The following is a 15,341-nucleotide window of genomic DNA, read 5'->3' on the forward strand; positions in this document are numbered from 1 at the left end:
AGGTCCATCAAATTCAGAGAACTATACAGTGACAATAGCCCACTTGCCTTCCTTGCCCTCAAGCTAGATATAGTGTCTCCTAGCTTTGCCATGGTAGTACCGCTGAAACAGACGTAACACATGTTCTAGTTTCAGCTGCACCTCAACATGTTAATTATATAATTAGCTAATCAAGTCTGTGCACCAGGTAGACCCATTAGCTCAGTAGATATACAGAGATCCTTCTATTATCAGAACTTGTTGGGCCCTCAAATAATCAAAAAAAAATTGGATAATATATATATAGAAGCCCATATAATATATTTATACAGAGCCCAGTTCAATTACTCTAATAGAACACACACTTTAGACAAAGAACAGTCACCGCCACAACAGAAAGTTTGGACAATTGATGGACAACTGTATTCACTTCAATACAAAAAGAGAATTGATTGATAAATTATTGTACAGGAGATGTGGACCACAAGTAATTCTTAAGTGATGAAAATGTTGTGTACAGTTTGTTCCCTAAAGGAGCAACAGACTCCTTTACAGGAGCTGTGACAGTCTTTGCCAAATTCTTGTTAGCAATTTGAGCTTGGATCCACTCTAGTCCTTCATATAGACCATCCTTACTTGTAGCACAAGTACCCTGAATGACTATAGGGTACAACAAACAAGTTAACAATATTATAATAAGACAATATGACACACTTACACCATGTCCTATCCCTCAGGCTATTCAGTTCCATCTTCTCAGTCACCTCTTCTACTGACATAGCATTGGGCAGGTCTTGTTTGTTAGCCATTACTAGAATTATACAGTCTTTGAGCTGATCTTCACTGAGGAATCGTTTCAATTCATCACGAGACTCACTGATCCTCTCTCTGTCATTACTATCAACTACAAATATGAGGACATCAGTGTTCTGGTAATAGTGTCTCCATAGTGGTCTCTGAAATGACAACACAGCACTAACAACATGTATAGCCTAGGTAGGTGACTTCACTCTTACTAAGTTATTCCGTCCACCGACATCCCATGTGGTAATGCTGATCCCTTTGTACTGCACAGTCTCAACGTTAAATCCTGCAGCAGTAACAACAATAACATTTGTGATCACGTGCCAAGGTCTCACCAATGGTTGGGATTGTAGTCACCACTTCACCGAGCTTAAGCGTGTACAATACTGTCGTCTTTCCAGCTGCATCTAATCCTAAACAGGTGTGCTATGAGTGCCCATTGTTACCATACTACACTAGCTCACCACACATAAGTATGCGCACTTCTTTGCTCCCATAAAACAAGGTGCGTAGTTTCTTCGACATTAATCCACCCATCCTGCTGTTTACTGATCACAATAGCAGTAAAGTTTTGAATTGTGCGAGACACAAGGGGGACGTATAAATACCCAGCCATAGCGTGATTCTTTCCACTTTTCCACGCTTCGTCTGCCAACGTGTCACATTACGTCATGTGCTTTATAAAGCCACCACGTCATATTGAGGCGCGCGTGAACCGCACAGAATTATATAAAAAGAGAGGCTCTCTTTTTATATTATGAACTCTTGTTGTTACTAAAAGTTTACCGCATTCTTGTAAGTAAATAGTACATCAGCACATGCTAAGAAGTACAAAAAAGCAAAAGATACAAATTGCCATGCAATGTCACAATTTAAGGTCACTCCAAGAAAATTTCATTGACCTCAAAAACACATGCAGGTGGGCGTTTCATTAAGTTCATTATAGATTTTTCCACTAATTTTCGAAATTTATATACATACAGGTAAGAATACAGTATAAACTAAGAACCTGAACAGTGAACACGCAGCTAGCTAAATGGGCTTTCTGAATGCTAAACTAGTTATTGCTATGCAATCACAGGATAAATAATGAATAAAATGTTCAGTTGACAGCAATAATGAATGACCATGTGGGAAGAGAATCTGCAATCTGCAGGCGGGAAATGGGAAACAATGAATTTTATTGGAGTGGCCTATAGCAAAAATTATCCTAGCTACTATTACTTACAAGTACAACAGGGACTAGGAAAAATCAGTGACTTCGATTCACATGATAAAGCCCATTACTATAAAATCATGTGGGCATTGTTTTATCCATAAGCCGGACAGTTGTAATAATTTTTTTTTTGTTTGGCAGGTACTCCACCGTTCCCTATACTAGCTTCTGGTTGTGGTACAGTCAACAGTCGATGGTTTGAAGAGCAAATATAACAAAGCTGTAGGACCAGACCTATCAACACTTGTGCAGTAAATAAAACATGGGCAAGCACCAAAGCCTATAGCTAGCTAGTCTCATTAGCCAGCCTGTATTTTTTCTTTCACTTTTCTGATCAAATGCCAAAAAAAACAAAAAAACAGGCAAAACTAGCTACAAGTGGGATAATGTCACTCCTTAAGTTTCCTTGTATTACCTCCTCTAAAGCATCTTAAATTTCTTTGAGATCCTTGGCTAACTCACCAGTTCCAGCAGGCCTCAGAAGAGAAAGAAATGTGAGAAGGCTGCAGCATGGGTAGTGCTATAAACTGAATACTTAGAATGGTCAAACTAAAAATCATGGTGGTACACATTACCTGCATGTATAGAGCACGATGGTGACAGTTTCTTATAATTATGCCCAGAAGGTGTGTCAAATTGGTCGTTGTATACACATAGTGTAAAAAAGAATTTCAAGATGAAGGCAAATAGGCTGTTCAACACCAGATGAGTGAGAGAGAGCTCTGAGATCTTGGATGTTGCAAGGATGGTAGCTTGATTAATTGATTTGTAACTGCATAGGCAGTTGCTGATAGTATCCCAGGGAGCTGATTCTGAAACATCACAGCTCCAGTAAAAATACTATGTACAAGTATAGCTTGAAGTTTTTTAGCTTCAGTTATTATTATACAAAACATTACGACAAGGGGTATTATTCCCCTGTGAGCCAAGATATGAGTTCAAACAACATGTAGGGCCTCTATATGTAACTGGTCATCATCATCACAGTCCCCATCAATCAAACCCTGATATAATTGAATTAATTGAGGGTACGTAGCTACATCTAAGTAGGCATCAAAACTGAAGCAAGGAGGTATGTAAACTAGAGAATAGTTATAAATTAATCCATAAATAAAATGCTTTGGAATGATTCACTTGTCATGTTTCTACCAACAGCATCCTGCAATCAATCTTTAATAGTATTTGCAATGTTGTGATATTTCGATCATCACAATACCAAAAATACCATTCGGTGCATATTACATAATAATATACATGAATCATTTTGAAGTATTGACTTCATCCAACATTACCTGTGATGAATCTTATATAAACTTTTTTGATTTGATGACAGGGGAGCAAATGTTCCATGTGCACTAGTACTGTGGATCTGTCATTGCATTGAACACATATATTGTGCATGGCTCTATAAATGTACACAAGTTAAGAAGGGGTACCATAATATAATTTAATCTTAGTAAAGTCAAACTACTATACTGAGAAGATTCTGCATGCATTAGACCCAGGAATTTGTATGCTTTCCCATAACGGGACTGTGTTATTATTACTCCAATATTTCACCAGTCACAGTTTCAATTCATACAATAGAAAGCAGAAAATATTTAGCAAAAGATTTATAATATACACAAGTGCAATACATATAATATATGCAGCTGTATGGATTGTTGGTCATCAGTGCACCTGTCCTACTGGTAGGTTGTGACCTCATGTGAGGGTGTTGGCTCATACTTAGGAGGGTAAGGAGCCTCATGTGAGGGTGGTAGCTCATACTCAATGGGGAAGGGAGCAAGTGGATAAGCAGTAGCAGCAGGATATGCAAGACTCAAATCATATGGTGGAGGTGGTTCATCATAACCAGTAGTACTTGTAGCAGTATTATTATTATTATTAGCATCTTTAGAAGTTCCGGCAGAAGTATAGTTGTTAGTTGTAGCATCATACACAGTACTAGAGTTAATAGTTGGTGTGAGTGTCTGCAGCCTAACAATAGGAGCTGGAGCTGGTTTAGTGTGATGAAGACATTGTTCTTTGTTTTTATAACAAATACAGCTGTAAACGCAACCAAATACAACAAAGAACATGAAGACAGTTATCCCTCCAAGGATCAGTGATATTAAATTCCTCTCATCTACACAACAATATATATATACATACCCACAATGTAATATTAACAGTGACTGTACTTACAACATTCTGTACTTACAACATTCTGTACTTACAACATTCAACACCAATATCTTTAGAATGTCTACACCGATCAGATTTCTAAACTGCAACAAAGTGTTAATCTACAACTTGATATGTTCCCTTCATTTCCACCACAGCTTGTGCGGCACACACTAACTGATAAGCTGGTTGAACTAAAACAGTATAATATAGATGTTGTTGTCAATTGAATCACATAAAACAATTACGTTTTTTAAAAAATGGAACATTTCTCACAGCGAAAATATTCACCCCTTGAAATTTGATGTAATATAGCTTTGTCATTTTGATTACACCACACGATACTATGCTGTGCAGCCAACTTTACTTGATTGTTCTATTAGAATGAATGTATGACTGTTCTAGAGTAAATCAATCTAGGACCACATCCTGTATTATTACATACGCTGTTAGGATAGTTTGAGATACATAGCTCTCACTTTTTCATCTGTGATATTAACCCTCAGTTTCTTCTAGTTTTGCAGACGAAAATTTCCTAACATTTAAAGAACACCTCCAGAGTTATTGTTATTACATTTACCAGTATATGGTTTCAATGTATGTGGCTGGATTTGTGCACACATTTTATATACCAGCAAACAAAATGATGTAACATTTGACTCCTTATACTAATTAACTTGCTCTTAGTATCAAAATTCAGCCAGACACTCTAGCTATGCTTATGGAAACTTTCAAGCAATTACCGTATTTTACCGGTTAATAGCCGCAGCTTGAATAATAGCTGCCCCCGGATAGTAGCCGCTGTACAACCTAGAATTATTGTAATAAGAGTCACTCTCAGATAAGAGCCATGGCTTGTACCTGAACATACTGTTGCAAGTGTTGTTACAGGTTGTTAAGACACATTTGAAGCAGAAACCAGGCAAAGGAGTTGTTTTAAGCCAGGAAATAGCATTTTTGAGAGAAGTTAGAATGAATGACAGTATTGACAAATGATTAAACAAGGTCAGTCACTTGTGAATCCATATATATGCAGTGGGCTAGCACTGCTGCCACACAAACCCACAGTAGCCGCCCTCGGATAGTAGCCACCTTTGCATAGTAACCAGAGGGTTTTGCTTGCTGAAAGTTATAGTAGTCATGGTTATTAACCAGTCAAATACGGTATGTCATAATAAAAAGGTATGAAGTTTCAAAGTTTAAAAAATGGGTCAAATTTTGTGTGTAAAAAGGTACCTTTACACAAACCTGGTCACGTATCACATTGATACCCAAACTCTATAAACCTAATCCTCCAATGGTTTATGATTATACTATTAATTTTTCTATTGCTGGTAAGGAACATGGTTAATTGGTTTTTAACTTCACAAAAACGTTTTAATATACTTCTCACTATCCTAAAGCTTCAAAACTTGTCGTACATTTACACCAAGTACTTAATTACAGGCAGAAATAGTACATCATAGTATGTTTTTGTTCCACAAAAGAAATAGTCAGAACAATCATCACAATGCAGTTCTCCATTTCATACCCAAAAGCAAATATAAGGCAGACATCCTGTTACTATTTCTAGCTACTCTCTAGTGTTGTGTATTCCAAGAAATTCTATTCTTTTACATATTTTATATATTAAAAAAATATAGGTCTACTTTTCCATGGTGCAGGAAACTATAAGGGTTAATTAATTGCAGAAATTTGTTTCGTGAGTTGGTAAGTGGCTAACAAGGTATACTATTTCAGAAAAAAAAATAACAAGGTACACTTCGTATACCCCCATATACCCTCAATTCAAGTTCTGATTACAGGGATTCCATTGGTATAAACATCATTATGATTAAAGTACCTGGTAAAGGCAGAGCCTGTATACCAGAAGGCCTAAGATGTTTATATTAACTTCACTAAGTATGTTTGAAAAGTAGGAGAAATAAGACAAAATCCATGACTGGACCTGGGCAGCCTTGCACCTGCAGCCATCCGATTAACGCTCGAACGCTTACAAGAGTCTGCCAGGTGGTCAGGATATTTTCTTCTTACTATTTTCATGTATTTGTATCCATAGGAACCCTAGATAGTGACTTATTATCTCTAAGTACCCCAAGTGAAACCAAATGGACATTGTTTTATTATGATTAAAGTACCTGGTAAAGGCAGAGCCTGTATACCAGAAGGCCTTATAAAGGCCTAAGATGTTTATATTAACTGCACTAAGTATGTTATCATAACCGAGCCATTCCATTTTATTAGTGCAAGATTAATTTCTACCTTGGCAATACTTGGTCAAATGTTAATATTATAATTTTTACACACTTCCTTGCTTCAATAATTTTGATGTCCATTAGATGTACTGTATAGCCTAAATATTTCAAGGGGAAATTTTTTTACTAATTTTGCAGTTTTGGGGATTACCAGCAAACATTTTATTTAGACCTCCATATAGTCTGATACATTATGGGAGTTTGCAAATTCGTGAAAATTTTATTTTTAGCAACATTGCTCAACCTCAAAATAATTTGCCCCTTGAAATATTTAGGCTATACAGTGTATGATTGCATAATGTCAAGACACAAACATTATCCTCAATTAATACCATACAAATTCTCAGTGCTACCCATCACTATATACTACTATTGAGGGACAGTGGCAATTCAAAACCTGACCTACATGGGGGAGGGGACCAAGTAGGGACTATTGTTATATGGTTGCAAATATAAAGTAGAATTTCAGTAGGGCCTGGGATGCAACCCCCAGAAGCTGCAGGATTTTTGCAATTTGAAGGCTTGAAAACATTTTTAAAATTATGCTGAAAACATGAAAAATGCTAAAAATAACAATGCCAATCTATACTGCAACCTTTCCCCAAGATTTTAAAATAAAAGTTATTGTTTTATCATCATCGTGGTCTTATGCTAACTGAAAAATAAATATGAGGGAATTATTTTACAAACAAAATCAGTAAATAAAACACACAACTGATTCAGTTTACAGTTTAAACAATGATGAAGATTTTGTTTGTTTGGGATTTGGTTCATTACCTTTTTCGACTTGATAGATGGTAGCAACTTCTTGTACACGTGCAAAGAAAGACATTAAGCTCTCAAAGTTTGTTTTTTCAGAAATGTCAGTGTTACTAGCAGCTGCTCGTAAATTTATTTACAAACTTCTGTGCGTCAGCTTTTGATTTGATGAAAATCTTTGTCCGTTTCTTTTTCTTTCGTCTCTCTCTAAGTTTGTCGGTCTTTGTTTTCTCAGTTTGTCCAACATAGTGTGATCTGTTTTTTACTTGAGGAGTTGACAACTTAGTGTCACTTTGAAATGATGGTGTCACTTCTTCAATAGCTAATGATGGTACATTTACCATCACCACCTTAATGTCTGGCTTGGCCTATAGGAACAATAGTTAATAATTGGTCTGAACACAGTTTGAGTTACTGTTAGGAGTGTCTTACTGGCTTAGGAGTGAAGTGTAAATTTGATAATGTATCTAACTTGTGGAACAGTCTGAACATCAACTCTTTAATTTCCAAATGTCTTGTATCTTCCTTATCCTCAGCCTGTACACATTACACATACACAGTTAGCACATGGCCTTATAACTACCTGTGATTGCTTCAGAAACTCTTGTCCATAAGTTTCCGCTAGACTCAGTGAACTCTTCGTCTGATCCAGTGGTTGAGCATGAGTATACTCAAGAGGTTTTTCAACTGGTTTCATTTTTCTTTCAATGTCATCCCAAGCCTATAATAAGAACTTATAACAATTGCAGTGTCCTCTTTTTTAAGGTTCGTGGATTAACAAAATTTTAGGATTTTTAGTTTTGCTATCAAGGATCACTCATTTTTACTCAGGTTACCTAGCTATTATAGCATAGAGACAATCCTGGTAACTGTTAAGTATCAAGGATCAAACTTGCACGGACAGCCAAGCAACTGCAAAATTACAAACATGTACCTCTTTACGGATTGCCACGCTAAGAATTACCAGATTACCATGCCTTATGAAAGATCACCCCATCATGGATGAATTACCTCATCAAGGATTCGTTGCTTGATAATCTCCTCCAGGTTCCTGGTGGTCTCTTCAGTGATGGTGGGTGTGATCCTGGTCATGTGATCAAATGTAAACACTTCTTCCAACAAGCTGTTGGCCGGTCTGTGTTGGGAGGTGATCTCTCCAGTGAGTTGCCATGGTTTGTCAGTTACACTCTCCCCTTCTAAATTTTTGATCAGTTTCTTCAACTACAAATACAGTACAACAAGTATCCAAGCATTTAGTTAAGATTGGACCCTTTGTAATAGGACATTAGTTACAACTGTTACCAGTGGATGGCCCTTTGATATTATGATCTCTTATCTACTATTGTCATTTGTCTTCACCTAGTTTCATTACAAGAGTAAGCTGCATACATTTACTAAATACAATTCAGACATGAAAAATGTTTTTAAAATGCTTGTTCTAGTGCAAAAACATTGGCAGTGAACACACGAGCCAAGAAAGCTGGAGTGCCACACCATGGGTATATTTACAGCATGTATGGTGTGATGATCTCTCCTCGAAAGCACATAATTTTTGCATCATAACCATCTTTAATTTATCACCCCACACATAGGAGGCGGAAGGGTGCTATAGTTGGGGGTGCCCAAAATCTATGGTGGTAGTGGTAGGCGTGTGAAACACACCAAGCATGCTTTGAATTCTAAGGGGTCTACAGGTATCCCCCAAGGAAATTAGGTGTCAGGAGATTGAATTTGGGGGGCATTTCAGTGGTTTTAGCTGATATTCAAATTTAATACATGCTTGACTGTTGTATTAGGGTGACTGTTCTATTGGGGTGGCTGCTTTATTAGAATATCTCGATCATCATTGACAAGTTTCTGGAAGTTCACGTGATGACTATTGCACAATACAGCTTTGAATTGGGGATGTCACCCCCAGTAAAATAGTTGGGGGTCTGCCGCCTATCCCACATACCAAAATCACCTTATGCATTGTCCTTTTTTGCAAGTAAAATTCACTGTAAGATAGGTATGCAGTAAATATTGGATCAGCTAAAAAATATCCGATATTGGTTATTGGAATGGTAAAATCTATTATCGATGCAATACTGGATTGACGTGAAATTCAGCTTACATTAAGGATGTTCTGAGGGTGAATTGACTACACAGCTTTTCAAATGAAGACAGTACAGGAAACGTCTCTGCCATCAATCCAGTCACTATGGAAAACACTGATGATAAACATGATAGCTAGATAGCACAGCAACAGAGAAGCCATAGTGCACCACCACAAATCAACACTTTGCAGGTGTTGTCAGCAAAAGAAATGGGACACAAAGAAGTAAGTCCATGATTTGTGCATTGCACGTACTGCAATATGCAATGCCCCTATCAAGGTGAGGTAACATCTAGCAGGGAAAAGTCAAGCCCATAACCTTTACCATTATTGAGTTACACTTGTCTGAAGGAATTAGTAAGTCAACACAAAATTCTACTAAAAATTTATATTTTGTAGCACCTTATTGGAAACATTTTGGGCAGCACTGAAGATACTTTTGGGCTTGATTATACTTCACCAATACTGCCAACTGAGGTGCCATGAAAGTTTGGTTTCTGGTCAATATTTTTTCTGCAAGTGTGCAAATCTCCATGATGCCTAATATACAGTACTACCATACTATATGATTATGGACTTTCAGTATTACAATGCAATGGGTTAATTCTTGTAGTGAGAACATACCTTTTGTTGTTGTTTTACATGTGTAGATTGAGGTCTAGTGTAAATAGTAGCTGAATTCTCATCATCAAAATCATAATCATCAAGGTCATCATTATTGTCTAGGTCAAGATCATCAAGGTCATGATCAACAACATAATCACAGTTGCCAAAGTCATCATTATAGAAGGAAAAAAATCATCATATATTATTTTATCATCTGATAAAATAATATATGATGATTTTATATATTATATTATCAGATTTTATATATTATATTATTTGATTTTATATTTTATATATTATATCATCTTATCAAACAGTACGATAGTACTGTTTAAGTAGGGATCGGGGTAGATTTGGCGCGCGCCTCAAATTTCGATCCCTCAAAAATCATCCTAGAAATATCTCACACAGCAAATAAACCTTTTACTAAAGAGTCTTCAAGTTTCTAACTTTATTTCTAGCGTTATATATCAGGAAACGACTAGAAAAGTGCTGGAATTTTATTTCTAAAAAATCGCTAAAACAGAAATTTTCATCTGCCTGCCAGCCTGCCTGCCTGACCACATTCGCAAGGCTACAGGCCAAACGAAGCAGCGAAGGATCACCATTCTATGCCACAATATTTAACTCGCTGCTGGGATGTGCCTTTTCGGGTTCCGACGAGTGTCTGCCTTCTGCGCTTTGCCTTTCCTTTTATCTTCAATTACGGATCGTCTTCTTCTTTTCCAGTCACGGAGGCGTTAATAATTCGTATCGACACTTTCCTTAGAGCAGCCGTATTCGGACGCCACAAAACTTATAACGGATTCCGTACTGCAAGGGCAAGTAGATGCCTGTATAGCAACACTTGCAAAGCGATCAAACAGCCTAGTGAAGTAAGAACACACTGCCACGCCCTTATCAATCAGAGCGCGCGCTCGTACTTAACGATCAGTGGACCACGCCCATTATTAATGGTCCAGCTGTAACTAATTGTAGAAAACAGGAGATAGAAACCCTGCGTGCCTTTCAATTTAGTAATTGAGCAGCTTGCATAAAGCAAGCAGCAAGATCGAGATACTCTAATAGAGCAGTCAGTGCCAAAGATCAATAATAGCTATATACCTATACCAAAAAAAGTTAGCAAACTAGTGAATTTAAAAATTGTTAATTTAGAAATGGAAGTAGGGATCAAGCGATAAAAACTACTGAAACAAGTGATTTGAATGATGGCAACTATTACAACATAGCTTTGTGGGGAAATCCCTACTTTGGCATTGAACATATATGGTTACGTGGTGAGATGCCAATGTAAGGATTTCCCCACAAAGCTATGTTGTAATAGTTGCCATCATTCAAATCACTTGTTTCAGTAGTTTTTATCGCTTGATCCCTACTTCCATTTCTAAATTAACAATTTTTAAATTCATATATATATATTTGTTCCCTAAAATAATCAACCTCATCAACTGACAGAAATAGCTGCTGGCTCTGGCGATTCTCATATTTGTGACCTTCCTCTTGTAAAAACTGGGATACATTGAAAAATCTATCATCACTTGTTGGTGGTAATTTTCTAGAGTAATCGTCACCACTACAGTGACCACTTTCTGATCGTTGCTCCATTTTGCTCTGATCATTTACTGCTTGTGGTAGTACAGCTGAACAACTTGGTGTCATTTTAGCAATTTCTTTACTGCTCTTGTTAGCAGCATATTTCACTGTTGGCTTGTTTACTAATTGAAATTGTTCCCATATCTGATCTAAATCCAATCCTTTATGCACTTGTCAATTTCATGCCCTACCCCTCCACCCCCGGGCGTCCCCACACCCCAGGTGGGGATTTGACATTGCTTCTTGTCCCCACCCCTGGAGCAATTGACAGTTGTCCAATTCACTGACCGATTTTGGGTAGTTGCACTTCTAAACAATAGAATCGCACTTGCTATAATTTTACTAGCTACAGGGCAGGTTTATTACTAGTCGCATGCATGAAATATGCGCTTAGTCATCCTTGAGGTGTTGTCAAATCCCCTACTATTGGAGTGGGGACATAGTGGAGATTTGACAGCCGATTTTGCCCCAGTAGTGGGGAATTTGACACCACGATTTGTCAAATCCCCTGTATTCCGGGGGGTGGGGCATGAAATTGACAAGTGCATTAGTGTGAAGGGCGCGTCCTGGATTGCCATAACTGAATAATTCCTGACTTAGCGCCAAACAATTGGTTTTTAAGCTCATAAGGTATCGCTCGGGACGCGACAAATTAACTTCGAATTTTTGCAATAATCCATCCATGCTACCACGTGTGCATAACACGTGACAGCATTGTCTAATTAACGCGCTCTTGGGAAGTACGGAAACGTGGACTGGATTATGGGGAGTGGTACTAATACACTCTCCCAAAACCCTTGTCAACAGGTGCTATTGCCAATATCTCGATATACTCGCTGGTTTAGAACTTTCACACCCTGCATTGCAGCATTGGTAGCTAGCTAGCTAGCTAGACAGTTTAGCTACCATAGCTAATTAGCTATCAGTGTATAATGGCTGGATTCGCAGTTGTGTTATGCACCTATCAATGTTAAGCCCCACTATCCCCCTTCCGGGCTTACTAGGGGATTAGTGGGAGATTTTGACCTGATTTGATCTGAAACTCTGCCCCACTAGTGGGGCATTTGACCGCTCGAAATTTTAGGCGTTTGTTTTATCTTGCAAGCTAAAGGAATTGAGCTGTTTCCTAAAGTACGTAACAGCCATACTACATGGAGATTTGACCACTAGTCGTTCCCCCATGGGTGGAGAATTTGATTTTTCAAAAAGTCAAATCCCCATCATTCCCCCCACTACGCCCGGGAGGGGGTAGGTGGGGGATAACATTGATAGGTGCATTAAATGTTCAAGATAATGTCATTAGGTGAATCGATCCGTCTGTAAAGAAAACAGTCATCTGCGCCCGAAAAGGCGACATGAAGAGGACATTTAAGTGTCGTGTCAGTCCGGTCTATACTAATCATCGAGTATATTGTTAGGGCCTGCCTTGTGGAAGCAAGGTCGGATTTAGGGGGCTGCATGGGATGCTGAAGCACCCCTTCCCCTCCAGAATTTTAGTGCTAGCTAGAGATCCATATGATATAGGTGCAATTGCATTTTAAGTACACACTGGTAATGAAAACTGCCGCATGAGCAAGAAGGAAAAAACTAGGGACCAACAATAGTTTGTAAAAATTATAAGAGGTACTACGAAATACTCTAATAGAGCAGTCAAATAGTACATTCATTAAAGCTTTTCTAAACTATAAAGAACAAAAGCCAATGTTTTTGCTGAAATTAAACCTATGTTCTTCTGCACTGCTATATATCTCATCATTGTGCCAAGCATCCTGCCTTACCAGTTGCTTAGAAGTTATAAAATTTGACCATGAACCATGCACATGAAATAAATTTTTCTTTCTGGGAATAAATTCTTTTAGTTAAATATGTGGTCTCAGTTGTAGCTACAAATTTGATATTTGGATTGATATACTTCCGTGACAACTAAAAATATTAATCAGGCATGTGACCAAGTACATTTTTGCTAATTTTTTAAATCCATCAGTCTGATTCTCAGGCTTAAATTTCTTTTTCTGCAATGCTTAACAGAGGCAGATGATGCAGGAAATATTTTGCCACAATGGAAAGGTAAGGATATAATGCTTTGTGAAAAAAAGTTTACAGGATTGGTTTTAACTGGTATAGGGGGCTTCCAAGCAGTATTGCTCAGCATGTTTCAGTTGCTACGTATATACATAAGTTGAGTTGTCTTCTTCACGAGCAGTACTAGTGTTGTCTAACAGAGCAAGTGCTAACACTAATTCAACAAACCCTATAGCCTTACTAGTTACTACCTCATTCAGGTTTAGGGCAGAAAGTTTTTGCCAACCATTCTCTTCGACTATAAATTTAAACAACACAGAATTCCAATTAAGCAGCTGTTTGTGGCATATATTAGGGTAGTAAAAGTACTAAAGAACTCCAAAAAGTTGAAAACTACACCAAGCAAGTATCTATAAAGTTAACAAACCTACAATGTCTGGGGCTACACCTTTATACTTGATCAAGCTACGACAACAAAATGTGTCCACTGTAGCTGTATATCCCTTCTACTTGTATATTGCATTTGAAAGAGTACGTAAAGGTTTATAATAATAGTTTTGTATTAACATAAATGGCAATAGTTGTACAACTTTGCCAAAGTTGTACAACTTTGCCTTAATTCAAAGGAGATGTTAATACAATAACTATATTATACTAGCCTTTCCTGATGAAATAAAATTGAAACTAACTCTTTGAGCGGTGTCATGGTTTAGCGTTATTACGTATTAGCATCAAGTTGGGGAAATATCTTACAGCTTCTGGAGATTACACTCCTATACCCCTTGAAATTCAACATTGGACTCAAACCATACTGCTTATGATGCTTATGCTCATATTCGGTTTATTAAATTCACTCAAAACTATTACTAAATTCAATCTCAGTAGAGTAAATTTACAACATTTTTCTGTGAGGGTGCCCCCAGACCCCCAGATATAGAGAATACTCCACACGCTGAATGTATTGTACACTATACTGCCACTTTTCTTAGTCCCCGTGCCCCTAGCTTAACACCCCTCCCCCTTGAAATCCTAGTCTTGGGAACACTCGGCTAACAACCCTTACAGGTGCTGAGGAATAACAAACAACACATTGTGCATGGCCAGGCAGGAAATCAGCAATCCTGACACTTCCACATATTCCATAATGCTTTAACTTCAGTAGAAAACCTTAAAGTTTTACTAAACCCCACATTGTAGAAACAAAGGTGTTCTAAAACACCTTTTTGGGTGTCCTAACTACTATGTCTGTGGGGCTCCCTTGCGGGGTTTTATTACACTTCATCAGGGTGCTACAAAACTCCCACTAGGGTGTTAAATAACACCGAATACAAAGAAGTCTGACCCTTTGAAGGGAGGGTACTGGGATAGGTGTAACAGGTTGCTAACAGGATTACCATTTCTAATGTCAAAGAAAGTCTACCTATTAAAATAGAATCATAACACATGTACAATACATAACACAGCTACATGCTTTTATTTATACCTTGCTTATAATGGTTAGCATTTTGTATTAATAATAATCTAACAACCAAGCATCTCTTTTGATTGTGGGTTTCCACCGATTTTGACAAAAGCACCCTAATGGTGCAGAGAAACACCCCTAAAGGTGTGAGTGTAATATAACACCCTATATGTTGGGTGTAATTAAACACCTCCATCAGTATAGTATCAATCAATTGTAGTTCTGCTGAACAGTTTTCACAAAATCCAAATTGAGCATCTGACAACATATGATGGCTAGATAGGTGCTTCATAAGATCTTGCTGCAAACACAGGTAAGTGAAATAGGAGTTTGTTTGGTTTGATCCTTGACCTTTTTTGAACAATGAAGTTACCAATACTATCT

The 15,341-nt window shown here is 37.6% G+C and overlaps 2 protein-coding genes across 2 annotated transcripts; both read right to left on the reverse strand.

Moving 5' to 3' along the window:
* Nucleotides 1-375: 375 nt before the first annotated feature.
* LOC136263325 (uncharacterized) lies at nucleotides 376-1,447 on the reverse strand. The gene is made up of 5 exons (XM_066057841.1): nucleotides 1,248-1,447; nucleotides 1,119-1,196; nucleotides 996-1,069; nucleotides 698-935; nucleotides 376-639 (listed from the first exon to the last, which is right to left on the reverse strand). Exons 1-5 carry the CDS (start codon nucleotides 1,318-1,320, stop codon nucleotides 440-442), a joined length of 663 nt encoding a protein of 220 aa, XP_065913913.1. The 5' UTR covers nucleotides 1,321-1,447; the 3' UTR covers nucleotides 376-439.
* A 2,221-nt stretch (nucleotides 1,448-3,668) lies between these two features.
* LOC136264983 (U3 small nucleolar ribonucleoprotein protein MPP10-like) lies at nucleotides 3,669-11,539 on the reverse strand. The gene is made up of 8 exons (XM_066059747.1): nucleotides 11,374-11,539; nucleotides 9,899-9,996; nucleotides 8,191-8,400; nucleotides 7,763-7,900; nucleotides 7,612-7,716; nucleotides 7,198-7,547; nucleotides 4,219-4,359; nucleotides 3,669-4,127 (listed from the first exon to the last, which is right to left on the reverse strand). Exons 1-6 carry the CDS (start codon nucleotides 11,537-11,539, stop codon nucleotides 7,293-7,295), a joined length of 972 nt encoding a protein of 323 aa, XP_065915819.1. The 3' UTR covers nucleotides 3,669-4,127; nucleotides 4,219-4,359; nucleotides 7,198-7,292.
* Between the last annotated feature and the right edge of the window lie 3,802 nt (nucleotides 11,540-15,341).

The sequence above is a fragment of the Dysidea avara genome, chromosome 8 (genome assembly GCF_963678975.1).
Source record: "Dysidea avara chromosome 8, odDysAvar1.4, whole genome shotgun sequence".
NCBI lineage: Eukaryota > Metazoa > Porifera > Demospongiae > Dictyoceratida > Dysideidae > Dysidea > Dysidea avara.